Here is a 15,181-nt window from a genome sequence, read left to right as displayed (position 1 = left end):
GTCAGCGATGAAGCAATATTATTATACCAGATTTCTTGCATGCGCTCTCGACCCTCGACCCCCCCCCCCACACACACACACACACACACACACACACACACACACACACACACACACACCTGGGAGCGATGATCGCTTCGTTTGGCGTGTTAGCGGAGTTTCATCTTACGTACACCAGGTCATGGGCGACTGTGACTTTGGTGTACGAGGAAGCCAAGAAGCCGAAGAGGACTCTGAAGAAACGCACGCCCACCCACGTCCAGCTACTCCCGAGGCGCTTGCGACTTCTGCCCTACATGCTCCCGTCCGCACCGATGGTGAAGCCAGTGTTGAGCAGATGGCAACACTACCTTCTGTTGATCGGGTGGCTGAGAACAAACCGAAGAGAACGCGAACAGAGCCTACTCAATCAACCCAGGGGGACTGGCAGATTAACATCGGCAAGCAGCGATCCAAGTATCGACGGTGCGTCAAGAACGAGATCACCAACACGGCCGAGTTACTCAATATGGGACCCATCGCTACTTCCCTCTCGACCAGCAGAAAGGGGAGTACGACTTCATACCAGTGAGTCTGAGTGACGGGACGGAGTTCCACTCCGGGGTCGTCATCCTGCTAACAGTTCGGCGTGACTCTACTTACACACATGCAGTGTTAACACCAGGCATGGATAACAACACTACACATCGACTCCTGAAGATGTTCAAAAAATTATGTTTATTTGTTTTTTAAATAGTCCGACGCACTTTATTTTTGGCGCCCGTCAAAATTGCTCAAATCACCTTCAACGTTTATGGCCGAGCACTCAAAGTTTATTTTTGGATTTAACTTTTTTTGTTCCAGACTTGATGTTTCGCAATGATTTGTAATAATATTCATCCCAATAATCCAAATAAGAATACATTATTTTTCCTATACAAAATAAACAGCCATTGTCAAAATGGCTACAAAACAAAAACGAAATAACTACCCAACGATGTACCATGTTTTATCCTAGAAGAAGCGGTATAAAATTCAGAAACCTACATACTGAGTTGATACGATGGCAACCAGGAATTGACAACTTGTTTACCAATTGCAGGATACTTTGACATCGCTCGCTTGATGCGCGATTGGTCTAGGATCGATCCTCGTCGGTGGGACCATTGGGCTATTTATCTTTCCAACCAGTGCACCACGACTGGTATATCAAAGGCCGTGGTATGTGCTATCCTGTCTGTGGGATGGTGCATATAAAAGATCCCTTGCTCCTAATGGAAAATGTAGCGGGTTTCCTCTTTAAGACTATACGTCAAAATAAACAAATGTTTGACATCCAGTAGCCGATGGTTAATAAATAGACGTTTTCTAGTGGTGTCGTTAAACAAAACAAACTATAACTTTTGACATCTATTCAAGTCATCCATTCACTATTGATAAAATTAATTAAGGTAATTTGACCAAATCTGAACTAGTGCAATAAAATGTGCTATATATTATGGTTGCATGTGTCAGATGAGATGTTTTGTCACTGATTATAGCAAGGACCAAATGCTTTACATGTTACCAATACCGTATTAGGTCAGCGTAGCTTCAGTAGTAAATAGGATTTTGTTTTCTCTCTGAGGATTATGATTTTCTGCGGTACACACGGATGTATAGCAGTATTGCCTAACAAACTTCCTCCCGAGTCCCCTGCGCGTGCTGTAACCTCACCGTGGTGCAGGGGTGTAACATTCTCTTTGAGAATGGCCAATACAGCACAAATTGAAGTTTAGAGTAAAATTCGGTGTCCGTAAAATTTTGTGATATTTGTATTTGTATTTTTGCACAGTTCTTTACACTGTTTTTGTTTAAACCTTGAATTTTTATATTGATGTTGATCATCACTTTATTTATTTGCATTACCATAGTTTGACACCCAATAGCCGATGTATTTTTCGTGCTGGGGTGTCGTTAAACATTCATTCATTCATTCATTCCTCCCGAGTCAAAAATATTCAATGTCATATTGGCAAAAGATGTTATGACCAATGTCTCATAAACTACATAGTTTGAAACCACATATTAAAAAAGAAGATTAATTAGATCTAGTCTTCTGAGACTGTGAAAAAAATGGAATGCTTAGTACAGTGATGGCCGTGTCATTGGCATGAACGACCACGCCTTATTATTCATTTAATATTACATGGATGTTATGAAAAGAAAAGAAAAAAGGCCGATTATAACTTCTTCTTGTGTTGATTTCAGTGCAGGAACATTACATATAGTACCAGTTGATTGATTGGTATCTCGTTCCATTTTGGTATCCTACCCTGTAGGGTCTCCACGAGTACTCGAGTACTCGGGCACGGGTCAAGTCTAGCACGTATCAACCGGTTTCTAAATGCAATATAATGCCATGATTTGGCATCCATGTTCAGCGCTGGAATTAAGATGCATAAGTCTATTTTACTTTATTCCTTAATTTCATCATCATCTAGTGTAAGTGTCGGGTACTCGGGTCCGGGACGAGTTTGACCTTCGAGTACTCAAGTTCAACATTTTGGACTCGTGGAGGCCCTAGTACCCTGTACTGTTGTGTGTTTCTGAGGTTTTGCTACCCAATCAGCAGCTTCGTTTTGGTTCAGGAACTAGAAGTCATCTGCTTCTGGCACAGAATAATGTTTGCAGACTTCATACTCATGGTACATCTGGGTAGTGGCGGAAAATGATCTGAGCGCATTTTGAGGAAGTACGAAGGACCATAACGACTTCCTGGTGGAATGCATAGCGTCCACAACCACATGAAGGTTTGGAACAGGTTAATGTTCAAATCCTTTAATAGCACTTTCACCTGCCCGGTGCTATCTTTAAACTCTTCTTGTTAGAAATGCCCAGAGAAAATCTACTACACCGAGAGACAATTAGTATGAATCAGCAAGTATTACTGTTCCAGACGCAGGTGCCGTCTTTGTCTTTAAATGAAACATCCGAACATGTCAAAATACATGTATATCAGTAGCTACCGAGAGAAAGCATTAAAAAGAATAGATTATAATGCTACATGTTTCTAGTCGTCCCTACTTGATTATAATATTTTAAGACATCTGTCATAGTGACAACACTGCTAAGTGTGTATACATCAAAACAGGTGAGGAGTTTAATGGCACACGGCTACAGGCAAACAAATCATTCAACCACGAATCTGTTTTGCTCCTAAAATACTGATGTTTTTAATAAATAAAATGGTTCACATCTTGGATGTTTCAAGTCATGAGAAAAAACTCAGGGGTTATTCCAGGCTATTTTATTACTCTGGGTCCAATCGCATGTACCCACATAGTGAAGCCAATGATAACACGTCGGGTCGAGTTTGCCTAATAGATGTTTGACCCCTGGGTCAAAAATCAAGACTCCAAGGATGAACAAAAAAAGAAGACCTCATAACCCCACCAAATTAACCTAAACAAACAAACAAACAACGATTCTCGTCATAGCAATGATAATAAGGATACGTGAATAATGTCTCTAGCCTCCATGATGTTTTCTTTATTTATTTGTTGTAAAAAAACCCACACGGTAGTACAGAATAGCATGTTCATATAAAAAACTAAAACAAAAAATCGGAGATATTATCGCCATATATTCTATTCGTTCAGATACAACCAGAACGAACTGTGAAAGTTTAAAAGTTGTATATTAATTATATAATTAAATAATTAACAATCTTTTTAAAGAGACTGTTGATGAGACAAGGCATTGATTGATGTCTGTGATAAGGTAGTGATATAGTTACAGAACAAGGTACACTTGTAATTACTTAATATCAAAGGCTGTGGTATGTGCTGTCTTGTACATATAAAAGATCCCTTGCTGCATTAGTAAAAATGTAGTGTGTCATTAAATAATAATACACCCCCCCCCCCCCCAACTATTTATAATCTTATAGGGGGGATGGGTGGCTGTGAAAGCCGTTGGATACTCATAGAATAGGGACAACAAACACACGGCACGCACGTAAATTGCATCATCTCTACATAGGGTGCATTGGTCTAATAATAACAATGCACTCGCCCACAAATTAAAACAGCAATGGCCCAGCACGTACTTAATAAGGAATCGGGCAAGAGAAAACCGGCTCCGAGTACACAATTGCAATACATCATGAGGAAGCTGGACAAAAGAATACCGGCTCTCTCTACCCAACCCCAAATCTTCTTGCTGCTGGCGGAGGCACCAAGGCACAAGAACGGGAGAGATGGAAGAGGAGAACAACATACGGATCAGACAGTGCCAAGAGACGGGACCCAGGGAAACACAATTGCAGTATATATATATATATAATTGCGTCGAGTCTCCTCTGGGTTGTCATGCTATGATAAGAAAAGATCAGGCCCTTTCTAAGGGCCCTATGGGCAACCTAGGGAGACACCTCATCATCCGCAGGTCTTAACTACGAACTACTCTCGGCCTACTAAATCCAAACCTATACGTATGTATGTATGTATGCCCACAAATGACTGTCAGGTCAGATGTCGGGAATTAACGTGCTTATATCAATTTAATGTTCAAGCACGCTCGTTGCGAGCACGATTTCTGACTAGGGCCAGAAACTGTGCTCACAACGAGAGGGGTGGGGAGAGTGTTAGTAAAAAAAAAAATAAAAAAAAAATAAAAAAATAAAAAAATACATTTGATTAAATACAAAACACTAATTAATGGTTAAATAAACATTATTTACAAGGAAGTTAAAAAGTGTTTATACAAAGCGTTAAAAAGGGTTTCTACAAATGATAAGGTAAAAAGTAGAATATTGACAATAAAATATGTCTGGTTAATCTGGTATTTATGTCGGAGGAGAGTAGACGGGAAGGTCTGCCACATTTAATTCATTTCCCTAGGCCGTCCCGTCCACCACCTCCAGCATAATGGAAATGTTAAGAATTGGAAAGTGGAGATTGATGAATGATATCTCCATATTAACCATAACATGAACCCGCATAAAACTATGTGATTGGTGCTGTGACTTAATTTAAGTCAAAAGAGCTATCACCTAACTTTTAACATCCATTTAAAACAATGAGAAGGATAAAAAAAAGTAAATAATAAAATAACAATAAAACAATAATAATAAGAAAATAAAATAAGAAAAAAAAAGAAGAAAACAAAAAGATTTATTTTTATTTTTATATAAACATGTCATAGTAGTAAATTAAAAGGTGTTAATGTAAGTAGAAAGAGAAAATGTGGATTATATTTTAGTGTCCAGTCGTATAAAAGTAAAGTAAAAGTGTGGGCAATATTAATGTTAAACCCCCTCTGGAATCCCAATAAGGATACCAATCCATACGAGATGTAGTTCCAATAGGGGTCACATAATTATTAAAATACCTAAAATAATTTTATTTTTATTAATCACATATGGTTAAGAACAAAAGTCAAAAAGTTAAAACGTATAAGCATTACTAATATACAGCGTATTACTCCTGCCAGAGAGATTAGACGCAGTGTAAGCCTTGATAAATTAAACGTATAAAACACAGCATAAAACATAGAACATAACACACACACACACACACACACACACAAAAACACACACACATACATATACAGCATATATACATATACAATTATAAAGAAGGGGGAGACAAAAACAAAATCCCACAAAACGAACACGTACAAAAAAACAAAACAAAAACCCACCCAAAAAAAACCCCGGACAAACGAACAAAAAATCCACATTTAAAAAAAAAACGGAAAAAAAGAAGAAAAAAAAGTGGAGCCAAAACAAAAGACTAGGATTTAGGTTGATATATACAAGGGCGTCAGATATTAAGTTCTATATTTGAGGGGGATATTTACAGTGCATATAATGTCTAGGGGTATATGAATGAAGGAAGGAATGTTTAACGACACCCCAGTAGGGCTATATGAATTATAAACCTATACGTAGCTCCCTACCTTTTATTCTTTAGAACGACCATCATAATTGCGCCAAACTTCCTTCATCTAAATGCGCACCCATTTCTCTTTGGCTTAATCCTACGCGACATTCCAAATTACATAGCACCATACCACCATCCGCCTGTTACCGACTACGGTTGGACTGCTGGTGCTCCCTTGCACCTGCCAGTCCAGACGGTCCCCCCTTCACCCACCCCAACCCTTTCCTGTTCTGGACGGAAGAACCGACTGAGGCCGGTATTTGTGCCCAGGACAGGCGTGCGCTACAACAGCTTGTTCTGAATGTGCACGTTAAACAATTTCCCATTTCCCATATAATCTTATAATAATACAATTACAATTTTATATTGATCTGAATCAACACAATTTCCATTCGTTTAACACTACGTTTGTGCAACAACAGAAATATACTTTAAAGGCTGAGGTATCATTCAATGTTCGTTTGTCCGTCCGTCCATGATCATTCATTGAAGTTATTTTTTTGGCAAGTTGTTATACGCTATAAGTTTTGTGGTAGTGAATGTAGGTCATACGTTTCATGAATGAATGAATGATTAACGACACCCCAGCACAACTGGGTGTCAAACAAAGGTAAGTATATTAATATGGGGAAACGTTCCAAACAGGACGTTATCAAATCTGCACATCCAGTGAAGGAAATAAGGTGGGAGGAAAACAGGGTCCCCCCCCCCCCCCCAATTTTACGACAGTTATATTTATATTTTATGTTTTAATTTGTTTGCATTAAAGAATCTGAGGAATCCCTTCGAGATCGTTTGTGGCTTTCCGTGACATATCCCCCCCCCCCCCCCCCCCCCCAGTGGATTTTCTGGATCCACTGACAGCATTGCCGGTTTCCATGGTATATCCACATCAACCCAGATAACCTTTCAGACAATAAAATTGCAATGTAAATTTAAAAAAAGCTATTAAAACTATATATATATATATATATATATATATATATATATATATTACCAGAGTTGGTGCCTGTTTACCCCCATCCCCGACGAAAAACAAAAAACAAGGAAAAAACCCAACTTAGGATGTATGCAACTTTCTGCAGGTAAATGTTTGTTTATTTTCGCAAAAGCCTTGCTTTAGTGTATGCATACACGTACTGATGATAGAGTAGGCTATAGTAACAGGTTACGACCGTTAAAGTAGACTATAGTAACAAAGAAAGAAAGAAAAAAGTGTTTTATTTAACGACGCACTCAACACATTTTATTTACGGTTATATGGCGTCAGACATATGGTTAAGGACCACACAGATTTTGAGAGGAAACCTGCTGTCGCCACTACATGGGCTACTCCGATTAGCAGCAAGGGATCTTTTATTTGCGCTTCCCACAGGCAGGATAGCACAAACCATGGCCTTTGTTGAACCAGTTATGGATCACTGGTCGGTGCAAGTGGTTTACACCTACCCATTGAGCCTTGCGGAGCACTCACTCAGGGTTTGGAGTCGGTATCTGAATTAAAAATCCCATGCCTCGACTGGGATACGAACCCAGTACCTACCAGCTTATAGACCGATGGCCTGCCACGACGCCACCGAGGCCGGTACTATAGTAACAGGTTACGGTCGTTAGAGTAGGCTATAGTAATAGGTTACGATCGTTAGAGTGGGCTATAGTAACAGGTTACGATCGTTAGAGTGGGCTATAGTAACAGGTTACGATCGTTAGAGTGGGCTATAGTAACAGGTTACGATCGTTAGAGTGGGCTATAGTAATAGGTTACGATCGTTAGAGTGGGCTATAGTAACAGGTTACGATCGTTAGAGTGGGCTATAGTAACAGGTTACGATCGTTAGAGTGGGCTATAGTAACAGGTTACGATCGTTAGAGTAGGCTATAGTAACAGGTTACGATCGTTAGAGTGGGCTATAGTAACAGGTTACGATCGTTAGAGTGGGCTATAGTAACAGGTTACGATCGTTAGAGTAGGCTATAGTAACAGGTTACGGTCGTTAAAGGTTGCGATCATGTTACAGATATGCCTCTTGATGGATTAGAAAACGAAAAACGAAAAACACAACCTCTGTTATGCGTTTATTGATCCAGTGTAAATATTACTGTAACACATTCTAATGAGTTAAACTCATTTGTCATTGAGCACATCATACTGGAAGTTCACAACCGCATGCTCTGATACAGTACATTTTAAAATGGTGTTATTTTTTATTCCCCGTGATCTCGAGTATACGCAGTATACATCAACAGTCGAATATATAGCACGAAAACTGGTTTCCTCTTTTCTTTTTAAACGGTTGCCGTAAAAAGTGGATATAGGACAGTTAAGTGCGGGTGGAGGTCAAACATAAGACTATGAAGATTAAACGTGTGTCTGGAATGGTATTTTATGCATTTTGAGGCGTCCACCAGAATTCAAGAGCTTTATTTTTCATTTGTGGTTGTTTTGTGTGTGTGTGTGTGTGTGTGTGTGTGTGTGTGTGTGTTTATTTGTTTAACTGACAGGACTGGTGCCGTTTCATACACGCCCTTGTATCTGCTAATATCCACTGTACGCACCCCCCCCCCCCCCCCCCCCCCCCAAGAACAAACCAACAACGGTCTCGGTGGCGCAGTAGTTAAGCCATAAGAACCAAATAGCTTCAAATTTTCATTTTTTGTGAGAGACACCCGCCCTCTGAGAGACCCCCGCCGTCTCACATTATAAACCAAACATTGACATATTCCATGGATCGTTCCCCGCTACTGGCAACTAATCAGGGTCATATCTATACTGAAGTACCTGGGGGAAGGGCAGTACAAACCATGGCACAGTAATATCGTTTCTATAGCTAGATATTAAAAGGTTCACTTGTAAGCTAAAAAGGGCGTTTCATGTGTTATTCTGAAAGAAGTCTCGAATAACATATTTTCTTATGTCCCGTCTTCCACGCCAACTTCTGACAAACCTGGCTGCAGTACCACGCCTTCTTACACTTACTGCACACCGGAAACACTTTCCTGCCAGGCTCGTCGCACTTTCTTTTACACTGCGTACAAACTTCCGGCCCATCACCTTCAAACTCGCACCGCGGACAGTGACACCAGAAGTTGTATGCTCGGAAAAGCCACGCCCTCCGGTCGCGCCGGGGCATCCGGGTATCGACGTAGTTTATACATATCTCCTCTCCCGGTGAAATGACTTTTCTGGCCTGGACAGCGACGCCCGGCACGCCGTCCTTGACTCCGTCCAGAACTTCCGCGTTATTGGCGCACGAGTGATTCATACAGGCATGCAAGGGAAATAATCCCGCAAACTCTGCTTCTGGCAGCTTTCGCGGAAGATACTTCAGCAGTTTCTGCCATCTTGGTTTTTCAGTGATGGAGTCTCGGAACTGCTTGAGCGGACTGTTTGGGTCCGAGAACGCCTGGACGTTGCAAGAGGATTGATAGTAGCGCCCGTCAAACTCGCGCTCCGTGATGTGATACGTCACCCCGTCTTCGCCAATGTCTTTGAAGATGTCCGCCATTAACGACAGCATGTTGGGGATCATCGTTGCATTACTCGCATGACCATAGGCGATGAATCTGAAATACGAACAAGCAAAGGTGAAGAAAGGACTGTTTCAGTTTTATGTTTTTAATTGTCGTTTTGACCCACAGCAGTATCGATACTGACGCAAGCCTTCCTATATATTTCAGATGTCGATCGATTACATTTAAGTGTTGTAAATCCAGTGGGCAACTCGATCTATAAAAAATTAATATGCGAACCTCACCGTAAAAAATAAATAAATGTGGAGAGTGGTTAATTGCTCACCTGGCTTAGATTATGGGGAGCCATTTAAGATGTTACCACATTGAGCACTGCTATTTAAAAAAAAAAAAAAATTGTAGTATTAATTAAAAACAAAATGCAAAAAGGAGCTGAAAATGACTCCCTGAACTAGACTCAGGGAGTAATGGGTCACCGTTAGGTCAGGTCATAGGGCTTAACGTGCACTTTCAGAGAAGGCTGTTGTAGCGCACGCCTATCATGGGCGCAGGTTTCGACTTACGCCGGTTCCTTTGTCCAGGACAGGAATGGGGCGCCATGTTACTGGCTACCCTTAATTCGAGAGGTTGGACTATTATGTACCTTCGGTAGGGCGCCTGGGCTTTTGCCCAATCAGCGGCGTTTGGTTTATTTCTTCCCGCTTTGCTGCACAGTCGTTTTCCTTCACAGACAATGGCTGCCCAGATTCTGGCGAGCAGCATAGGCGAGAAGGAGGCGTTCCACCAACCCTTCCAGACGCGACTGTCGCCGACCTTGAGGTCATTGTACTCCACACACACCTGGTGAAGTTTCTCCACCTTCGGATTCACGACCGGGCAGATAACTCTGTGGTAATTATCCCACGCTTTGGTTGCGCATGCCTCGCTGCAGTACTTCTGCGTCTTGCACTTCCGGCAGGAAAACACCTGACGCTTTGGCCAAAAAAGTCCCAGAGCTTTTTTCAGATCTTGGTCGTTCGTCAGAGCGCTCGGTTCGAAGACGTCGTCTGGACACAATAATGACGTGGCACAGAACGAGCATGCCGGGATATGTTGGGTGTCGAGAGTCTGCGCCAGGACCAGAGGACTGTCTCTGAAAATCACCTGCTTCATTATCATTGGTTGCTGACAGAACACAGCTCGTCCGTACTGCGTGAATCTCACTTCCACTGGCGTGGCCAGCGTCAATGGACCGTAGATCCGACTGACCCGAACGTTCTGGAACAAGATGGCGGCTTCTGTGTCGACTGGCGAGCTCATTTCGGTTGCTCTTCTGAACCAGGATTCTGCCATGACGGGAAGACCTAGTTCTGATAAGAGTCTACCTGAAAGACAAAGAAATTATTAATATACCGAATAGCGCCGTATGTATCGAGGAAGGGGCGTGGGGAAGAGTCCAGACATCCTATTAAAAATACGAAAAAGTTTAAGTTTTGTATTTAAAAGTGCCCGCCTTACCTTGTTAAGCAGGCCTTGTTAGTAGAAACATGTTACAGTTGTGATATGATTATGATAATTATGCAAAGATTATATGCAGAATCGATTTATAGTTAGTATTACTCTCTTGGAAGACTAAGCCTGTTCAAAGCTGATGGGAAATGGCAGGTATGTGACACGGATAGCCACAAGAGATATTCACCTGTCGCGGTTGGAAAGACAAGGACTGTGATGTGGAGGTTGACAACGAAAAAAGTTGAAAGACAGAAAGAGCTGCCAGAGAAATGAAATAATTTTTAACAAAAAGAAAGGAAAAGGGACAGGACTGGAATTAAAAAATAATAATAATAAAATAAAAAAATAAAGAAAAGTAATTTTAATAACAATATTAGTTAAACATACCTCCCAGAATCCAGTCATTTTTGCTTCTTTTCTTTTTATCTATGACATTGCACGTTCGGAATGCTTCAGCAAAATCACCGAGCTTTTTCAACACTTCAGCTCTTTCTTTTAACAGCGAAGTGTCCCCCATGTTGTATTCTAGCGCCATTGTTAAACTTTGTAAAAAACCGTTTAAATTTCCAGCAGCCTTTTCAATGTCGGCTTTTAGTACTTCTTCTGTTGACAGTTTTAAGTTAGGCGTCCTAGAGGTCAGGGTAGGTAACTCGTCCAGCTTCCGGTCAGCCATTGTTTTTAGTTCCTGGCGCATTAGTTCATCATCACCTGGGTAGCAATCTTGAGAGCAAAGAGTCACGGCGTTGTAAGATGACTCTATCGTTTCTGTTGTGTCATGGTGAGAAATTATTTCCCTTTGTAGCCTGGCGAGCTCTTGCGTAATCCCGACATCGTCTGGGTCAATAGTCAGCCCGTGTTTGTACACATCGAAGGCCTCTTCAAATCTTTTCAACTGAGTGAGACATTTCCCCTTTAAAATATATCCACACGTCTCTCCTGGCTTCCGTTTCAAGACGGAAGCTGCGTCATCAGCCGCGTCTGCGTAGTTGTGCATTTCAAAATGGCAGTTCCCCCTCTTCCGGAATGCATCTGCGTTGTCGTTATTTGCGTCGACGGCGTCACTATAAAATGACAACGCCTTTTCGAAATCTCGGTGCAGAAAGGCTTCATCTCCGCGCATAAGACAGTCCGCCATTGTTTAAAATATTTTGTTCCTACGCTGTTAAAACTAGATCTTCTGAGAAGGGGTTTTAATCTCGGTCGAATGATATAGCCTATAACGTGACAGTCCAATTAAATGGCGAACATTATATCCCTCGTCACCTCTTTCTTATTTATACAGGAAATAGAAGAGATATATTCAAAGAATTGCGGCGGTTTTCAAGAACAGTTCATCTACGCTTACAAACTCTACAGAATATAAAACTCAATTAACACAAAACTCGACAGAACACACCACAGAACACCGAGTGGAAAACTCAACAAAAGAGTGCTGCCTCTTTTCTTTCTTTCTTAAAAACAAAAAAACGACCATTGAGCATTTAGAACCAAATCTGAATGTTAAAATGCCAATCGAATAGCGTTAAAATGGCTTCTTCGTGTTGAGAAAGATTTCCGTACAGTACTTTCCGTTAAGAAACTCTATAGGACCTTGGCAGGGCGCGTGCGGTGGCAGTTCTGTAGATAATTGCTACGGTAACCAAATACTGTGAAGGAAAACCTAACAGCGATAATCACACCAGACACAGTCAGTCAGTCTGATTGAGAGAACACGTTTCCACTGAGATCATTTCATTTCAGGGGCGGGACGTAGTCCAGCGGTAAAGCGTTCGCTTGATGCGCGGTCGGTCAGAGATCGATCCCCGTCGGTGGTCCCATTGGAATTTTTTTATTTAACGACGCACTCGGCACATTTTATTTACAGTTATATGGCGTCAGACATATGGTTAAGGACCACACAGATATATCAGAAGAAACCCGCTGTCGCTACTTCCTGGGCTACTCTTTTCGATTAGCAGCAAGGGATCTTTTATATGCACCATCCCATAGACAGGATAGCACATACCACATACCTTTGATGTACCAGTCGTGGTGCACTGGCCGGAGCGAGAAATAGCTCAATGGGCCCACCGACGGGGTGTGGTCCCATTGGGCTATTTCTCTTTCCAGCCAGTGCACCACGACTGGTAAAGCAAATGCCGTGGTATGTAGTATCCTCTATGTGGGATGGTGCATATAAAAGATACCATATAGCGGGTTTTCTCTCTAAAACTACGTCAGAATTATCATATCCAATAGCCGATGATTATTAAATCAATGTGCTCTAGTGGTGTCGTTAAGCAAAACAAACAGTCTGATTAAGAGAACACACTTCTACTGGAATCATTTCATTTCTCAGTCTTTATTTTTAGAGAAGAAAGGAAAGGAATGTTGGGTTAACGACACCTAAGCACATGTTAAACTATGGCTATTTTGTGTCTAAAATGTATATGCCCCCCATCCCCATTAATAATAAATTCTAAATTGTCTAAAAAAATAACCACCCTTCTGTCCCACGCCCTGTGATTGGCCTTGCTATAAACTGGGCACGGGATGAACGTGCCTGAATCTACACCCTTCTGTTCCACGCCCTGTGATTGGCCTTGCTATAAACTGGGCACGAGATGAACGTGCCTGAATCTACACCCTTCTGTCCCACGCCCTGTGATTGGCCTTGCTATAAACTGGGCGCGGAATGAACGTGCCTGAAGCTACACCCTTCTGTCCCACGCCCTGTGATTGGCCTTGCTATAAACTGGGCACGGGATGAACGTGCCTGAATCTACACCCTTCTGTCCCACGGCCTGTGATTGGCCTTGCTATAAACTGGACACGGGATGAACGTGCCTGAATCTACCCACGCCCTGTGATTGGCCTTGCTATAAACTGGGCACGGGATGAACGTGCCTGAACCTACACCCTTCTGTCCCACACCTTGTGATTGGCCTTGCTATAAACTGGGCACGGAATGAACGTGCCTGAACCTACACCCTTCTGTCCCACGCCCTGTGATTGGCCTTGCTATAAACTGGGCACGGGATGAACGTGCCTGAACCTACACCCTTCTGTCCCACGCCCTGTGATTGGCCTTGCTATAAACTGGGCACGGGATGAACGTGCCTGAACCTACACCCTTCTGTCCCACGCCCTGTGATTGGCCTTGCTATAAACTGGGCACGGGATGAACGTGCCTGAACCTACACCCATCTGTCCCACGCCCTGTGATTGGCCTTGCTATAAACTGGGCACGGGATGAACGTGCCTGAACCTACACCCATCTGTCCCACGCCCTGTGATTGGCCTTGCTATAAACTGGGCACGCGAGGAACGTGCCTGAACCTACACCCTTCTGTCCCACGCCCTGTGATTGGCCTTGCTATAAACTGGGCACGGGATGAACGTGCCTGAACCTACACCCTTCTGTCCCACGCCCTGTGATTGGCCTTGCTATAAACTGGGCACGGGATGAACGTGCCTGAACCTACACCCTTCTGTCCCACGCCCTGTGATTGGCCTTGCTATAAACTGGGCACGGGATGAACGTGCCTGAACCTACAGTGGATACAGGAACATTAATAAAGTAACTCAGACTCGTTGTTTAATATGTGGTTATTTTGATACTTGGTAGAGAGACAAAGAGTGAATGAATGAATGAATGAATGTCTAGCGATACCCCAGCACACAAAAAATACGTTGGCTACTGTATGTCAAACAAAGGTAAAGAGAGATAAAGAAAAGAAAACCTGCGGCCGCCGCATAGGCTACGCCTAATGATAAAGGTCAGGTCAGGTCAGGTCAGGTCAGGTCAGGTCAGAGTGTTTAACGTACACATTCAGAGCAAGCTGTTATAGCGTACGCCTGTCCTGGGCACAGGTGCCGGCCTCGGCTGGCTCCTCCGTCCGGGACAGGAAAGGGGTGGGGTGGGTTGGAGGGGGACCGCCTGCACTGACAGGTGCAAGGGAACACCAGCAGTCCGACCGGGACCGGTAACAGGCGGAGGGTGTTAATTATAAAGTAGCAAAGGATCTTTTATATGCACCTTCCTATTTGCAAGACAGTACATATCATGTCCTTTGATGTACCAGTCTATTTCCCGTTCCAGTCAGTGCACCACGATTGGTATATCAAAGCCCGTGCTATGTGTTATCCTGTCTGTGAAATGATGCATATAAAAGATCCCTTGACTAATTGGAAAATAAAATGTAGCGGGTTTCCGCTCTAAGAATATGTCATAATCACTAAATATTTGACATCCAACAGCCGATGGTTATTAAATCAATGTGCTCTAGTAGTGTCGTTAAATAAAACAAACTTTAACTTTGATGTACCAGTCG

At 42.5% G+C, this 15,181-nt stretch overlaps 1 protein-coding gene across 1 annotated transcript; it reads right to left on the bottom strand.

Annotated features, from left to right (window-relative positions):
• Positions 1-7,969: 7,969 nt before the first annotated feature.
• On the bottom strand, positions 7,970-12,309 carry LOC121387603 (potential protein lysine methyltransferase SET5-like). The gene is made up of 3 exons (XM_041518762.1): positions 11,256-12,309; positions 10,021-10,741; positions 7,970-9,470 (listed from the first exon to the last, which is right to left on the bottom strand). The coding sequence occupies exons 1-3, from the start codon at positions 12,001-12,003 to the stop codon at positions 8,783-8,785; spliced, it is 2,157 nt and encodes a 718-aa protein (XP_041374696.1). The 5' UTR covers positions 12,004-12,309; the 3' UTR covers positions 7,970-8,782.
• Positions 12,310-15,181: the final 2,872 nt, after the last annotated feature.

Source organism: Gigantopelta aegis, chromosome 13 (genome assembly GCF_016097555.1).
Source record: "Gigantopelta aegis isolate Gae_Host chromosome 13, Gae_host_genome, whole genome shotgun sequence".
NCBI classification, from domain to species: domain Eukaryota; kingdom Metazoa; phylum Mollusca; class Gastropoda; order Neomphalida; family Peltospiridae; genus Gigantopelta; species Gigantopelta aegis.
The sequence above is the reverse complement of the archived record's forward strand: the minus strand, read 5'-3'. Positions and strand labels throughout refer to the sequence as shown.

Bases quoted from the DNA above. Each gene is read 5' to 3' on its own strand.
- LOC121387603 (XM_041518762.1), bottom strand. From the start codon at position 12,003: ATGGCGGACTGTCTTATGCGCGGAGATGAAGCCTTTCTGCACCGAGAT. The intron at 10,742-11,255 runs GTATGTTTAACT...TTTGTCTTTCAG, and splicing joins AAATGACTGGATTCTGGGAG to GTAGACTCTTATCAGAACTA. The intron at 9,471-10,020 runs GTACATAATAGT...TTCGTATTTCAG, and splicing joins GCCCAGGCGCCCTACCGAAG to ATTCATCGCCTATGGTCATG.